Consider the following 16,040-nt stretch of genomic DNA (forward strand, 5'->3'; position numbering starts at 1 on the left):
AGTAAAATAGTAGCATGAAAATACGTTTGTAAATGATTGAAATAATTTTCGTCTCATGAGACAAAAATTATTTTTATGACATTGTTTTACGCATTTCCCCAAAACTACAGCACCTCAGCACATAGTATTTTCAGGGAAGCTTTCTACTATCTTTATCTTCAAACTGTGTAAGTTTAGTGTAAATCTGTGGACATTGTGTTTTTTGTCCTACAAAAGTTACATAGACCCTTTAAACGCCACTAAAAAAAATTACCACTGTGACTTTAAACTCAAAAGTCATGAGACTTTTCCTGTTGTAGTTAAAAATTGTGAAGTGTTTATGCAGATATTAAACGGCGGGCCTCCACCATAGCACTGGACTCCGCGGGGCGCCTCCGAAAAAATAGACCGGTCACAACTCGACAGATGGGCGACCAAGTGTTACACGCGCCGTCTATAAGCTCCCCACATACGGCGTGCAAATGTATCTCCACCGCGCATGATCAGGACGTTGTTTCTCTTTAGAGCGGATTATCCCAGCCTCTGATTGGTTCATTGCACTTGTTTGCTTGAGAATAACGTGATCACGTGTGTTCTAAACCGATTTCGCGGGCTTACTTATATCTCTGTGGTGTATTTAGACGGATAAGTTTTTTTACTTGGTGTCATTTTGTTCAGCGGTTTGGTGTGGTGCAGTTTATTAATTTAAAACTGCTACGCGTTTTTTTATTTGGGTGATAGTTTTTGTTGACTTGTTTGTATTCTATTTGATGGGACTTATATAGGACACGTCAACTTGATATTCGTAAATGGTGAGTACTATTGCTAATTGTTTTTTACTTAAATGTTTCAGGACACTTTGGTGACAAAAAGATAGCTATACAGTTTTCTAAACCAATCAGTCTTTTTACGCTACTCGGAGTAGAATATTTAGTTGTAGACTTTTAGAGTTGAAGCGAAGTCTTCCCTTCAAGTTATTGTTTGTTTGGTGTTGTTGTTGTTCTTATTCAAATCGACAACATGTTTACAGTAACTAAGCTGCTTTGTCGGGCGCTTGATATCAAGAGAAGACCAACATAAACACACTATTATCTGATTTGTCACATTTACTAAGCACTTGATAAATGAAACAGTTTATGCATAACAGTGATAATTACAATAAATTATTTCAATTAGCAATACATTATGTCAACGATTTTAAACAAAAGAAGATCAGAGCATGCTGATCAAAATGTTGAGTTTTCCACCACCGGTTCTTTTAAAGCCATTAGACACTTTCGGCACAGAAAAAAAAAGTTCACAGATTTACAAATAACTTACAGGGTTTACAGAAGGTAGTGGTGAAAGACTTCTCTTGAAATATTATTCTATGAAATGCTTTACTTTTTGAGAAAACAGTAAAACAATATCAATTCTCGATGGCGAGAATTATGGATTGATTTCGAGACCTCAGATTTAGAACTTGAGGTCTCGAAATCAAGCATCTGAAAGCACACAACTCCGTGTGTCAAGGGTGTTTTTTCTTTCATTATTATCTCGCAACTTCGACGACCAATTGAGCTCAATTCTTCACAGGTTGGTTATTTTACGCATTATGTTGAGATACACCAAGTGGGAAGACTGGTCTTTGACAATTACCAATGGTGTCCACTGTCTTTAAAAAGACATTGGCAACCATCTTTCAATGAACTCTTTGGAAGTATTACAAACAAAAATTACATAATTAATATTTAACAAATACTGGTTTTCGCTTTCATGCTAGAAATTTCAAATCCTACTGATCTTTAAAAGGCATATTCAACCATCTTTCAACGAACTCTTTAAAAATAATACTTTAAAATAAAACTCATCTGTTTTTTCGCTTTGATGCTAGAAAGTATGGGATATAGGGCGGTATCGTATTCAGGTTAGCTTTACAAGATAAATTATCACTTTTAATACATATGGTTTAGAAAGATCTCGTGACCAGAAGTTGCAAATTGTAAAAACATGAAATTCGTGCTGCGAAAACCAGATGTCTGGTTATTAGGTTCCTTGTATATGGCGATCGTGTGTTAGGATATAATAGTCTGTAATTTATATTATACTGTAATTAATAGGACGAGTAATTTAGTACCAACGTCACACGATTTTGAGTAAGAGAGCAGCAGTGTTAAAATAAATAATGTTTGTAAGGCTCACCTTAAAGGGAAGTTTCATGTTTGGTAACTACTCAAAATAAATATTAACTTAAAAACTGACTTGACAACGAGCATTGGAGAGCTGTTGATAGTATATAACATTGTGGGAAACGACTCCCTCTGAAGTAACGTAGTTTTTGAGAAAGATTTAATTTCTCACTAAAATAATAAAAGACTTCTAGCTAGAAGTCTTTTATTCTTATCCGAAAGCACACAAATTCACCCAACAAGGGTGTTTTTTCTTTCATCATTTTCTCGCAACTGCGGTGACCAATTGAGCCCAAATTTTCACAGGTTTGTTATTTTATATGCATGTTGAGATACATTAAGTGAGAACACTGATCTTTGACAATTACCGATAATGTACCTTCCCTTTAAATACATGATGCAATTTACAGACAACCAGTGCTATCTCCAAGAAGGAAGGGAACTCACATTTAAATGTTCACATAATTATTATTCTTTGGGGCAAGTAAGAAAATTACTCAAGTGCAACAAAAGTGGTATTGAATGCACTGCAGAAAAATCACCCTTGTTGCTTAGAATTCTGAAGACGAAACAAAATGGACAACCCACGAAAAAGGTGTCCCGGGACCTCGTTTTTTATAAGTAAGCACAAAAACCTTGCTGAGCACAGAGAAGCATTGCTTAGCAGAAATAGGTTACCAGATGAGACAGGGCCATTTTGGTAACTTCAATGTGTCAGACTCATACCCTGAAATCGCTGATATTTACTTCTCTTACTATACAAGGAGTGAAATAGATCAAAGATTTTTCACAATTACGAGTAATTCTAAACTGGGTGGTGTAAAGATTTTAATGATCTTCAGCACTGGTACACAATGGTTTGGTAAAACCCAGAACATGCACTCGTCTTGAAAGAGAAGGGCTAACCCTAGAATTTGTGGTTCAAACAAGCAGCCTTGTTTCATCGGGCTTGCAAGCTACAGTGATTAAGTTAAAACTACCCCCCCCCCCCCCATTGTTGACGAACCATGGTGAGCTGTTAATAGTATTAAAAAACATTGTGAGAAACAACTCTGAAGTAATGTAGTTTTTGAGAAAGAGGTTAATTCTTACTCAAATTTGAATCTGATAAAAGTCTTCGGGCCTGTTCAGGCATGTGATCTCATACAGGTATTGTGCAACAAGGGTGTTTTTTCTTTCATTATTATCTCGCAACTTCGACGACCGATTGAGCCCAAATTTTCATAGGTTTGTTATTTTATGCATATGTTGGGATACACCATGTGAGAAGACTGGTCTTTGACAGTTACCAAAGGTGTCCAGATCCGTCAAACACGCATAACGATTTTTCAAAAATGAAAACCGTGGTATCGACATCTTCACTAATCGATAACCACTCTCATCATAGCTCAACGGCTGATTCTGATTAAATTCATGATATACAACTAGCTGTGCTTGAAGTTAATGTAATGCGATGCAGCATTATGCAAATTAACTTTGAAATCAATTCATTGTGTTTGGAACACCCTGGATTTGTTTGGTGTTCCTTTTGTAGCGATATCTACCTTGATTACTTAATAAAACAAATCAAAAACTTGATTCATCATTTGATGCGTAAAACAAACCAGTGCGATTGCCGTCCAACAAAACAAAAAGCCTGTGTGATAGAGACAACCGGGGACATTTTAAACTAAAATTAATTGAGTTGTCAACCATCGGTTTTTCTCAGAATCTAACACTCTCAAATGAGATTTACACATGGCACTATACCGCTAACCTCAACTGATTAAAATTAATTTTTTTTTTTTTATACAATTACACGTTATGTATACAAATTACATCACCCAAATTGCCGTTGTGCCCTGTGCTTTTGCTGTGGTGCCCTTTGCAAAGTTTAATTTTATTTTTTAAATCATCTTAGAAGTAACCCTTCCAAGAACAAAAAATGTTGTGCCCTTTTTAAGAAACGAAATTCCAGGTCTGCTTAGTAACCCTAACCCTAATTATAACTCTTACCCTTACCCTAGCCTTAATCATTTCCCTGACACCAATTCTATCCCAATCCCTTAAAGGCAGTGGACCCTATTGGTAATTCCTCAAAATATTTATTAGCATAATCTTGTTTGTTAACGTGTAATGGGGAGAGGTTGGTAGAATAAAACATTGTGAGAAACGGCTCCCTCTGAAGTCAGGTAGTTTTCGAGAAAGAAGTAATTTTCAACGAATTTGATTTCAAGACCTCAGATTTAAATTTTTAGCTCTCGAAATCAAACATCTGAAAGCACACAACTTCGTGGGACAATGGTGTTTTTTTCGTTCATTATTATTTCGCAACTTTGATGACCGATTGAGGTAAAATTTTTACAGGTTTGTTATTTTTTTTTTTTACATATGTTGAGATAAAGCAAGTGAGAAGACTGGTCTTTGACAATTACCAGTAATGTCCAGTGTTTTTAAGCAAGCGAAGAGTTACTCAAACAGTCTTAACAAAACAACATGATGAACGATTTAAAATAATACTATAAATTAATTAACTAGTCGAACACAAGGATGGTGCACATGTGCACGCCTTCTGTCACAAAATGATGTAATTCTTAGATCGTACATCACTATACGCTGATCAATGATTAGCCTTGGCCCAAGACGTCAGTGATCGATAGTGTGTGGTGTATTGCGCTGTTGTACAACTGAGCGTATTTCACTATTCTCTTTCGATCACTGACGTCTTGGGTCAAGACTAATCAATGATAAGCTCTACATTGAAACATAAATTGCCAGACGAAGTAAAACTAACAAAAAAATAATTTCATGTATAATGTTTCATCGAATTCAACCGCAGAAAATATTTTCCATGAAATGAGAGACCAAACTAGATGATGTCACGTCACAATGCCACATCCGAAAATGCACGCTCTAGTTCATCTATAATAACATAATTATATTGCAGAAACAAATATTATTAATAACTTCTTATGATTTATATTATGAATGGATCACTTGAGCATCTCAACTCCAAAAATAGCAACAATTACTAATTGTTCTACAGGTTTTGGGGTTCTTTTTATGTATGACACAAAAAAAAACAATTTCCATAGATTTGCATTACACGATTTAAAGGCAGTGGACACGATTCAAAGGCAATTACCAATAATTGGTAATTATTCAAAATAGTTATTAGCATAAAACCTTACTTGGTAACGAGTAATGGGGAGAGGTTGATAGTATAAAACATTATGAAAAACGGCTCCCTCTGAAGTGACGTAGTTTTCGAGAGAGAAGTAATTTCCCACGAATTTGATTTCGAGACCTCAGATTTAGAATTTGAGGTCTCGAAATCAAGCAACTGAAAACACACAACTACTTCTTGTAACAGTTTTTTTTCTTCATAGTTATCTCGCAACTTCGACTACCAATTGAGCTAGCATTTTCACAGTTTGGTCATTTTATGCATTATGTTGAGATACACGAAGTGAGACGACTGGTCTGACATTTCAAGTCCTTCTCCAAAGCTTATAATTATTATAGAAAATGGCTCCGAGAAAAACAAATAGAAGATTGTACAATGTAAAACATCAACAAGTGCAACACGCATAGCATTCACGTTACAGATTGACAATCATATTTGTTGTAATACTGAAAACCTTTGAGTTATTTTGAGAAAAAAAGCAAGGTATTCCAACAACCAAAAAATAATTGTATAGACGCCATAGTTCCTCCCATATTCTAAGAAATCTATGAACAAGGAAATGGTTTAGGCTGTATTGAACCTTCACGTTTGATGGCATTAACAATTAATGGGAATAAGAGTGTTAAACCTACGTGTAAATCAAACCTATTATCCGGTATACCTATGAACAAAGCAAGATCTAACCCACCCGGTCCCTCCAAAAAGAATTGTCAGTAGAAAATGATGTGGACATTTTGAAGCTAGGTTTAAGTAAAACGTAACCTGGTCATACATGAATGAGCATCGAGTATTCCGCAGTTACTAGTTATTACGTGTTACGCATCACTAAACATACTCTCAATTATCTTGTCTCCAACCGAGAGGGGGCAGAGAGAAATTGGCTTGAGGTTTTTTTTATGAGATGTTTAGGGTCTTTTTTGAGAGCGAGGCTAGTGGACGAAACCCTTGGATGTCTCTTTCGTCACATTCGATGACTTGACACACCACAGGGGACCCATATAATGCATAGGGCGGTAGATGGTGTAGACAGGCAGTAGTGTTATGAACAAAAATGCGAGTCTTATTTTTAACAACGAAACTAATTACCCACTCCACACTAGGGAGGGGATTTTTTTTTTTTTTTTAGCGTGTGAATTATTCAGCAAAAAAAAGTGTGAGAATCTGGATGAGGCGTTGCTATGGACAATCCATCTTGGGCGTAAATGAGTCATTTTTTATTTTATTTTTTGGCGGGAAAGAGTCTATTGTTCGTCGGTGTTGGGGGTGACTCACGACAAAGACAAAGAAACAACGCGAGATGAGTGAATAATCTCGCGGGACTTTAGGGTTTCATTTTTTTTTGCCGTGGTGTTATTGTCTTTAGAGTGTTTGTTGAAACACAAAGAGGGTTTGGAAGTAAGTGTATAATTGGACTAGTGTTTCTTTTTTGCGTATTGCTGGATATTTACACTTTAATAACAATTGTCAAGTTGTCTTTTGTCTCATAATTAAGACGATTGTGCAATCTGTTTGTATGTGTCTGCTAAATCCGTTTGTAGGTTGACGTGTCTACTTGTGTTACACGAGCTCTGTTTAACCTATTATTCATTTGTTGCGGGACACGGTCTATTCCAGATACAAGTTCGAAAACGTGTGGACTCGACAACTTCATTTTATTTATATTTATATAATTTCTCACTCAAATATTAAAAGACTTCAGGCCTGGTGCATTTTTAGGGCATCTGGATGCACACAAATTTGTGCAACGAGGGTGTTTTTTTCTTTCATTATTCTCTTGCAATTTCGATGACAAACTGAGTCGACAATTGTCACAGATTTGTTATTTTGGGATACACCAAGTGATAATACTGGTCTTCGCCAACATAACCAAAGGTGTCATACATCTTTAAGGAATGCATCCTATATTACAGCCCCCATTCTTGAGCATACCTCCCCCCTCACCCCACCCACTCCTCATCAGCAGATACAGTCAACTAATTTCCCCTTTTCCGAACAACAACCCCTTCTCCTAAAAAAAGGCACCTCTACTCTTCCTCCATGCTCCTACCAAAACAAAACGAGCGACCGTGCAGAACCGCGGTCATCAAAGTATATCCTTTTGTTTTTAAAATATACATCCAATACAGCCCCCATCCACGAGCATCCCCCCCCCCCCCCCTATCCCCATCAGCAGAAACAATCACCACTCCCCCTTAAAGCACTCCAAAAACAAAAACCCCTAGCCGAGTGTCACTTCTTACCGGTGACATTTCCGCCGACTCCCCCTCCATACCATGTCACTCCAGTCACTCAAGTCAATGACACTTCCACCCTATTTCCGAGTCGCTTACGAGGTTCGTTCGATAATAATTAACCGGTTTGGAAGTGGTACCCGACTGCATGCCGAGATGAGAGAGGGTCTGGCAAGCGGCAGGAAACGAAATTGCAATCGAGGGGCTCTGATTAGTTGATATTAATGACTTAGTGCTCCTGATGGATGGAGTAAATATAATAATTATCGAGGCCAAGTTGTTAGCCGGCATTGCTATGAATTTAATTTACTGCTTTGACTTTTTATGAACGCGATACAAAAACAGTTCTTGTGTATTTTTTGTTCTCTCGACAAATATAGGAAACTTAGTTTATTTGTTTGTACTGCAAAGGGTGTGGTTGTTTGTGTTAGCCTCTTAAATTAAATTGGATTATCCGTCTCAGGAAGTGGTCAAGAAACAATGAGTTTCGTTGTTTTTACATTGAACCTACTCAGCCTACAAAATGTACAAGGTAGACATTCATTGTACAAACCGATGTGAATGTTTAATATCCAATATCGGTGTACAAGGTAGACATTCACTGTACAAACCTATGTGAATGTCCAATATTGAAAAAGCAATATTGATATTCGCTGTACAAACCTATGTGAATGTCCAACGTCCAATATAACACTAACTTTACTGATTTCATGACAGTATTATAAGTTAATTTGATTTTGGACATTGAACGTTGGACATTCACACAGTACATCCAGCAATGTCCAATCTCCGAATGGAAATGACGTTCACTATATCAAGTGCGTGAATGTCAAATATCTAAATAGCAAAGCAAACATTCGCTGTACAATATGTGAGTGTCCAATATACAATGTCAAACTAACTTTTCTGCCCTCAGTATTTCTACCCTTTAAAACGGCGCGCCTTTTTTTAATTTGTTAATTTTCTTCCGGTCGGAAAACACTTAAGTATTCAATTGCTTTGCGCTTCAGTTTTGCTCTTGTGATGGATGGCGCTTATATGTGAAGTTAATCATTTTGTTGTGATTAATGGAGGACAAAAAATATATAATTAAAAAGAAAACCCTTCATGGAAAGAGGATATTCGGTCGCATATTGGATTAAAGTTTGTTCATTTTGGTGACAGACTTTGTGGCAGCTTATAGTATCGCCATTTGAGTAAAGTCGTCTACATTTCGTAAATTTCTTAAGACTCACCTTTTCCCGTGTTAATTGCTTTTATGATCTTGATTGAATAGCCCCTCATAAATTTAAATTGATGTGTTATGTTATACTCTATTTTGGGTATAGTGTATCATAATTCCATCAGAATTTTTTGAAATAGATTTGTTGGACGAACAATTCAATCAATTTCATTTCTAAAAAAGGGGGAAAATTGAAAAACATGAAAAGGGAAAAAACAACAATCGAATACCAAAGAAGTGAAGGCTAAACCATGCGTACAATAATTGGCTTTAATCGTTAGGAAAAATTCACGCCAAATTAGATCCAAAGATCCTTCCACATTATTAATAATAATTTTATGAAATATTATTAACTGCTCTTTTACAGCGCAATTCCAAAAATGTTCTTTGCGCTTACTAGACAAGAACAACATCAGAAATGTGAATACATAGGAATATGTTTTAAGATTGCGCTTGAAAGCATTTTGAACAATTCTAATAATGTGGTAGGCCTCAATTTTACGAGTCAAACCAAATAAAAACTGCAATTCTACAATAGATTGAGTCATAAGAAACTGTGTAACAATCCTCTCCCAAGAGAGATTGAACCGTTTGTGCGTTTCAAGTGTAATTCCTCAGACACCGTCTCGAGAAATTGATAAGCTTCATGTCGAACAAAGATCGTCTACGCGTAATGAGAGTTTACTCTGACAATTACCCACCAAAGAAAAAAAATGATTGTACCCTCACAATTACCTCCGAAGAGTGTATCTAAAAAACGCTGCAACTAATACCAACACTATAACCTAGCAACTGTGGTTGCCCTGAACTCCCTCTTAGCAGCTGGACATCAATTATCCCATGTGATGACTTCAAAGTGCGATCTTTGTTGTCTTGAAGACTGACTTTGCACCCTCCGACCAGCATGGCCTTTTTGCCTCTCCTAGTCGGGAGGTGTTATAGAGAGCCGTTGACGCAAAAAAGGTCCACGTTGTTGTTGTTGTGTGGTGGTTGGTGGGGGACGGGGGGGGGTTAATGGAGCCCAGAGCCCATAAATTGTGGCTGGGACGACCCCATTAGTGGAGGTCTTGTGACAGATGGGGCTTTATGGAGAGAGGCAGTAATGATGAGGCAAGGGATGCGCTTCTCTGTGACATCGGATGTGATTCTTTTGTTGCTCCTTCTGTTGGTTGTGGTGCAGGATGGAGGGATTGTGTTTTCGCAAATTGGTTGTATCAAATTATGTTGGGGTATATTCGGTGTTTCTGTAAAACCACTGATTGAGTATCAACGTATTGTGTTCGAGTTGATGTTGTCAGTGAGATCTGACACGTACATGACAGGCAGTGTCATTTTATAAGGGGGACACAAATGATAAGAACCTTTTTTTTTTTAAGAGATTTCTTCAGCATTGGATTAGAAGTATTCATGTGTTTGCTACTAATATTAGGCATGTAATTCTTCCCATTTGAGGCTGATTTTGTGAAAAAAATGTAGCCATTGGGAAATCAGAAAAACTGTGATGATTAATAACCCAGAGCTTAATTGTGAACTAGCAGGTCAGCCCTTGCGCTTAATAGCATTGGACACTATTGATAATTGTCAAAGACTAGCCTTCACATTTGGTGTATCTCAACATATGCATAACAAACCTGTGAAAATTTGAGCTCAATTGGTCATCGAAGTTGCGAGATACAAATGAAAGAAAATAAACCTTGTCACACGAAGTTGTGTGCGTTTTGATGGTTGATTTCGAGACCTCAAGTTCAAAACCTGAGGTCTCGAAATCAAATTTGTGGAAAATTACTTCTTTCTCGAAAACTATGGCACTTCAGAGGGAGCCGTTTCTCACAATGTTTTATACCATCAACCTCTCCCCATTACTCGTCACCAAGAAAGGTTTTATGTCAATAATTATTTTGAGTAATTACCAATAGTGTCCACTGCCTTTAATAAAATGTTTATACTTTATTGCAAGAACTGAATATTATCCACATAGTCGTAGAAACTGAACGTTTACAGTTGTACTTGTGTCGGCTTGAATAAAGATGCCCTTCGGTCACTGCGATAATATCGGAGTACCAGCGAAGTTACTCCCCAGAAGCCGTTGATTTGTTTAACAGAACATGTTTATAATAATCATGTTGATTATGAAATTTGCCAATTGCATCTAACGATCAATTTCACTGTTAGAATTAATACCACAAAGCTAATGAGGCAGGGAAATAATCTTTAAACTAGCACGTTCGTTTTGTCAGTGTCTGTAGCTGTTGCATTGAAATATGAATGAATTTACAGATGTTTAAGTAAGTCGTGTTCAGCAAACTGGATTGTTTGATAAGTGCCGCTGGCGCTACTTACTTAAAACAAAGGCAATTAGTACTTGTCTGCGGATAAACTTTAATTATCAAATACATGTTTGTGTTGTAGTTGTTGTTTGTGTTGTTCTACTTGTTGTTCTTGTTGTTTTTTTCTGCTGTTTTTGTCTTATTTATTTTGCGGTAACACCATGTGTGTATCTGTCTTGCCAAGTAGAGTTTGTTCTTAGAGAACTGTCTTGCTTTATTCTACTGCCGCGGAGCAGATGTTCGGGGGTTCTGAGATGTCTCCCGACACCCCAACCATCTACTCCGCGGCAGTAGAATAAAGCAAGACAGTTCTCTAAGAACAAACTCTACCTGGCAAGAAGAAACACACATGTTACCGTGTACACATTGATACCTCACCATGCAATGCCTCAAATCCTATATTTTTGTCTTGTTGTTCTTTTTGTTGTTGTTGTTGTTGTCCTTGTTGTTCTTTTTTTTCTTTTGTTTTGTTGTCCTTGTTGTTCTACTTATTCTTGTAAGCGCTTGTTCTTGTTGATCTTGATATTGTTGTTTTTGTTCATGTCGTTGTTTGTGCTATTGTTTTCGCCATCTTTGCTATCGTTTGTAAAACTACAGCACCTCAGCAAGTAATTATTTAATGAAAGCTTTCTACCATCATTATCTTCACACTGTGGAAAATTAATGTAAGTCTGTGGATGTGTGGTTTGTGTCCTACAAAATGTACCCAGACCCTTTAATAATGAGCGAAGTGGCAACAAAATGCTCTAATGGGTCTCATGTGGACTGGACAATTTAATATTTTGACGGCAGTAAATTTAACGTGTACGCTTGACTGCGACTCCGTGGCACGTTAATTAAAACAATTCCAGACCGGGAAAATATGAACTGTGCGTTACATCTTACATAACCCTCACCAAAGGCTGTGGTGTCAAAATTCTGAGGGCCAACTGTTAGCCAATTATAACCGAACGGGGAAGAGTGTAACTAAATTTACATTGATCATTTGTAATTAGTGTTTGCAAAATGCAGGAGAATAAATCCATGTTACATAACTGAAACGATTGGCTGATATTAATCAATGAAAATAAAATTAAATAAACATAATTAATTATTACCTTCTTTATTCTAAAGTGTTACATTACAAAGAAAATTAAAGGAAATATACATAAAATAATTATTATCTCTTTCCTTCTGAAGACCATCAGAGCATACTGATCGAAACGTTGAGTTGTCAACCACTGGTTCTTCTCAGAACCAACACTACTTAAAAGAGATTTACATATGGTGCTACCGCGAACCTCAACATGTTATTGAAAATTGTCCATCAATGAAACAATAATACAAAATATGTGTAGCCATTGAGTAAAATTGCTACACAGTTTTTAGGGTAAAATAATTCAGTTTACTTTAGATTACTTCTTAAAATAAAATTCCAAATTTACCTATGAAACTAATACAACCAGATAACATCAACACCACAAATTTAAAAAGGAGAAAATGTATTACTTTGATTGATTGCAGTTAGCAGCCTTAAAATATATATTTATAAAAAATACCTCAATAAGTCATTTTTAATTATTTAATAAAATAAAATATAAATTACCAGACATGTTCATATACTAGAACTTCGCCGAGCGTAATAAGGTCATGCATAAGTTTTCTTTTATAGTATCTGCTTGAATCCGGCACTTTTAGAAGACAATATATTTAAATCCCATCTCATTCATGGTCTGCGAAGGCCAATCAACCAACGGTAATTAGTGGAGGCTTAAAGGTCTTATAGTTTCACATAAATGGGTTGTGTGCATGCAATTACTTAGGTGTTTTGAAGTGTACGATTTCTGAAATTACGCAAAACTGTACACTTTCTCTCTTTGACAGTTTTTCCATAGCGTCATGCCAACGTTGACCACAAGCAAGCCTTTACGAGACCAACAAGTGACGTCATCATTTACGGAAACCCTGAACACAATGCTCCTTGAGGACGACCTAGAGACCGGGGATGAGGCCACTGATGACGTCAATGATGACGTCAACGATGACGCCAGTCACGGGAATCTTGAATCGGCGTCGACTAAGAGTAAGAAGTCGAGGAAGCGCCAGAAGGGACTGGATGAGAACGGTGAGAAACCGCCGCCAAAGAAACGAGGTCCGAAGAAGAAGAAAATGACTAAAGCAAGGGTTCAAAAGTTCAAGATGAGACGTGTGAAAGCAAATACCCGGGAGCGGAATCGCATGCATGGGTTGAACGACGCACTCGATCGCCTTCGACGGGTCGTCCCTTGTTATTCCAAAACGCAAAAACTATCAAAGATTGAAACGCTACGATTGGCAAAGAACTACATCACTGCGTTGGCTGATATCCTGAAAACAGGTTCAGTGCCAGACACGGTTGCCTTTGCGCAGACGCTGTCCAAAGGGCTTTCCCAGCCGACAACGAACCTCGTAGCGGGCGCTATGCAGCTCAACCCTCGTACTTTGCTACCAGAGGAGAACCGGAGCAGCTACAGTGTCTGGCCACAGAGGGCGCAATACGAGTCGTCATACTACGATGGGAACGGATGTAGTTACACTGAAGGGACTAGTTCCGTCGATGAGAACTACAACACGGCTAACTTCCCCGGGCCGGATATCACAAGGATACCACAAGATGAGAGCATGTACGGAGATACTATGTCTAATGGATACGGGCGCCATTTTGAAAATATGCCCGCTGCAAACGGTCCTCTGCCGACCAGAAACACAAACTATCACTGCCAATACATCACCCACCAAAGCCACACACAGCAGCAGCATCAAACACACCCCCATGCAAGAATGGACTGCGCCAACGAATCACCAACTGATGACGTCAGCTATCCAGCCATTGGGTACACGTCACAAAATACCCGGATGTACGCTTACGGAAGTCCTGTTGGGGCTTCTGGAAATGGCGGACAAGGTGGCACTATGGGTAATATTTATTCCCCTGGCGGTGACCATTACGTTTCATCAACAATTTGTGACAAAGATCTGGATATACTTGGGTGTGGAACAAACATATTTCATGGATGAGTTTTGTGTTTTATTATTGCAAGTTACTATCCGAACTTTATGGACAAAATTATTAGCAACTTCACTAATTTAATTGAAAATTCCAGTTAAACTGATGAGCCTTACAGTATTAAATGTTGAAAGAATGGATTACTCCATCATCAGAGCTTATTGTCCTCTTGCAAAAAAATGAAAACAGAACGAGGAAAAGTTAGATTGGCGGCAGGGTGTTTTGGGGTAATTAACTCCAAGCCAATGCTTTACTTGGTAATGAGCACTGGAGAGTTGTCGGTAACAATTATAAACATTAATTTATAACAATGGAAGACTTTCGGGACGCTTGGTGGCAGCAGACTTACCATGTAAAATCCATTGTTCTCGGGAATGTGCGCATGCTCAGAACTACGTCAACAGTTGCAATTTACCCGGTTAATTCTGCTGCCACCTAGCGTTCCAAAATCTCCCTTTGCTTTGACAATATTATTTGAATTACATTTTGACTTCCTGAAAACAAGAAGTGCAATTTTGACAAACGTTTTCAATCAATAATTCTTGCCTTTTACTGACGCAATTTTAGAGGTTTCCTAACTAACACTTACTCCCGACTGGTAACTGTATCAAAGCATCTCGACGATCGTTAGTATTTCTGTTGTCTTAAACAGCGCCCTCATTCAGGGTTATTCCTCCAGTGAGGAGCCGTTAAAATGCAACGCCACCTGTCGTTCGTTATCAGCACATAACTGACGAGCTTTTTTTGCCCTTATTTCAAAGATTTTGGATATCTGACTGTGTCGTTTGCAGGGTCCAGGTATGTATTGGTTCATTTTATAAGCTGATTTGTTTGTTCGATTAATCATTTCAGTTTTATAATTTGGTTTAATCTATTGGCAATTGTTGTTAAACAAATTTTGTACTCAAAGATGCTGCAGAGTTTTGTCCTACCCTCCTTAACCGACCCATGTTAATTGACAACCCTCTAGTACAAGTTGCAAGTTGCAATTACGTGTCCCTAACGCTATTTCAAGCTTCCATTAGACAGTACATTACAATGAGGGACTTTTTGACGCTAGGTGGCAGCAGACTAACCTGGTAAATCATTATTGATCTTGGTTATCTGCGCGTAGTCAGAACCAAGTAAAACATAGAAAAGTACCTGAGACGAACTTTCAGTGATGACTTTCCAGAGTTGCCACGGTGATTTGTGTTATGACATCACACTTTGCGTAGCCCTTTAAGATTGATGCAGAGATATGGTCAATAACTCTTTGTGAAACCGAGCCCTGGTAAATCTGCTGCCACCTAGCGTTCTAAAGTTCCCAATAAAAAGTACTTTTCAATGTATATAATGTATTTTTGTGGAGAAAAGGTACAACTATTTTGTAGATTTTTTCTATTAACACATAAACATTCCGGCTATTCTTACTAAACAAAACGGGAACCTTTAAGGTTTAAGGGACCCCCACAAACAAAATAATTGTCATTCTATCAATTTCAACTTTATAATCTTGACATTTTATTAACAAAATGCTGGTGATTTGAGGAGAAACTTTTATGGTAAAGTGCAATATTTTATAGAATATTTATCATGAAATAAAACAACAAAAATGCTTAAATTTTACTGACTGTTGACTCGATAATTTCAAAGATTGTATCCCGTTCGAAATTGTTTTATGTTATCGATAATTACTTATCATTCACTGGGGGCCAATGAAGGTTTAAGATTTTCAGGTTTCCAAAGACGACCATTCCTTTTTATGCCATCAATATTTAATGGCGTATGGGAGCGCTTTGGTGAGGGGTGCAGAGTGGTTCATTTGCACGGCATTGTTGACAAATACACCGAAGCTTAAACCCAGAAGACACTATTGGTAGTTGTCAAAGACCAGTCTTCTCACTTGCTGTATCTCAACATATACATAAAATAACAAACCT

The 16,040-nt window shown here is 37.5% G+C and overlaps 1 protein-coding gene across 1 annotated transcript; it reads left to right on the forward strand.

Moving 5' to 3' along the window:
• Positions 1-664: 664 nt before the first annotated feature.
• Positions 665-15,699, forward strand: LOC139948821 (uncharacterized). The gene is made up of 2 exons (XM_071947158.1): positions 665-791; positions 12,957-15,699. Exons 1-2 carry the CDS (start codon positions 789-791, stop codon positions 14,127-14,129), a joined length of 1,176 nt encoding a protein of 391 aa, XP_071803259.1. The 5' UTR covers positions 665-788; the 3' UTR covers positions 14,130-15,699.
• The last annotated feature ends 341 nt before the right edge of the window (positions 15,700-16,040 follow it).

The sequence above is a fragment of the Asterias amurensis genome, chromosome 16, assembly GCF_032118995.1.
Source record: "Asterias amurensis chromosome 16, ASM3211899v1".
NCBI lineage: Eukaryota > Metazoa > Echinodermata > Asteroidea > Forcipulatida > Asteriidae > Asterias > Asterias amurensis.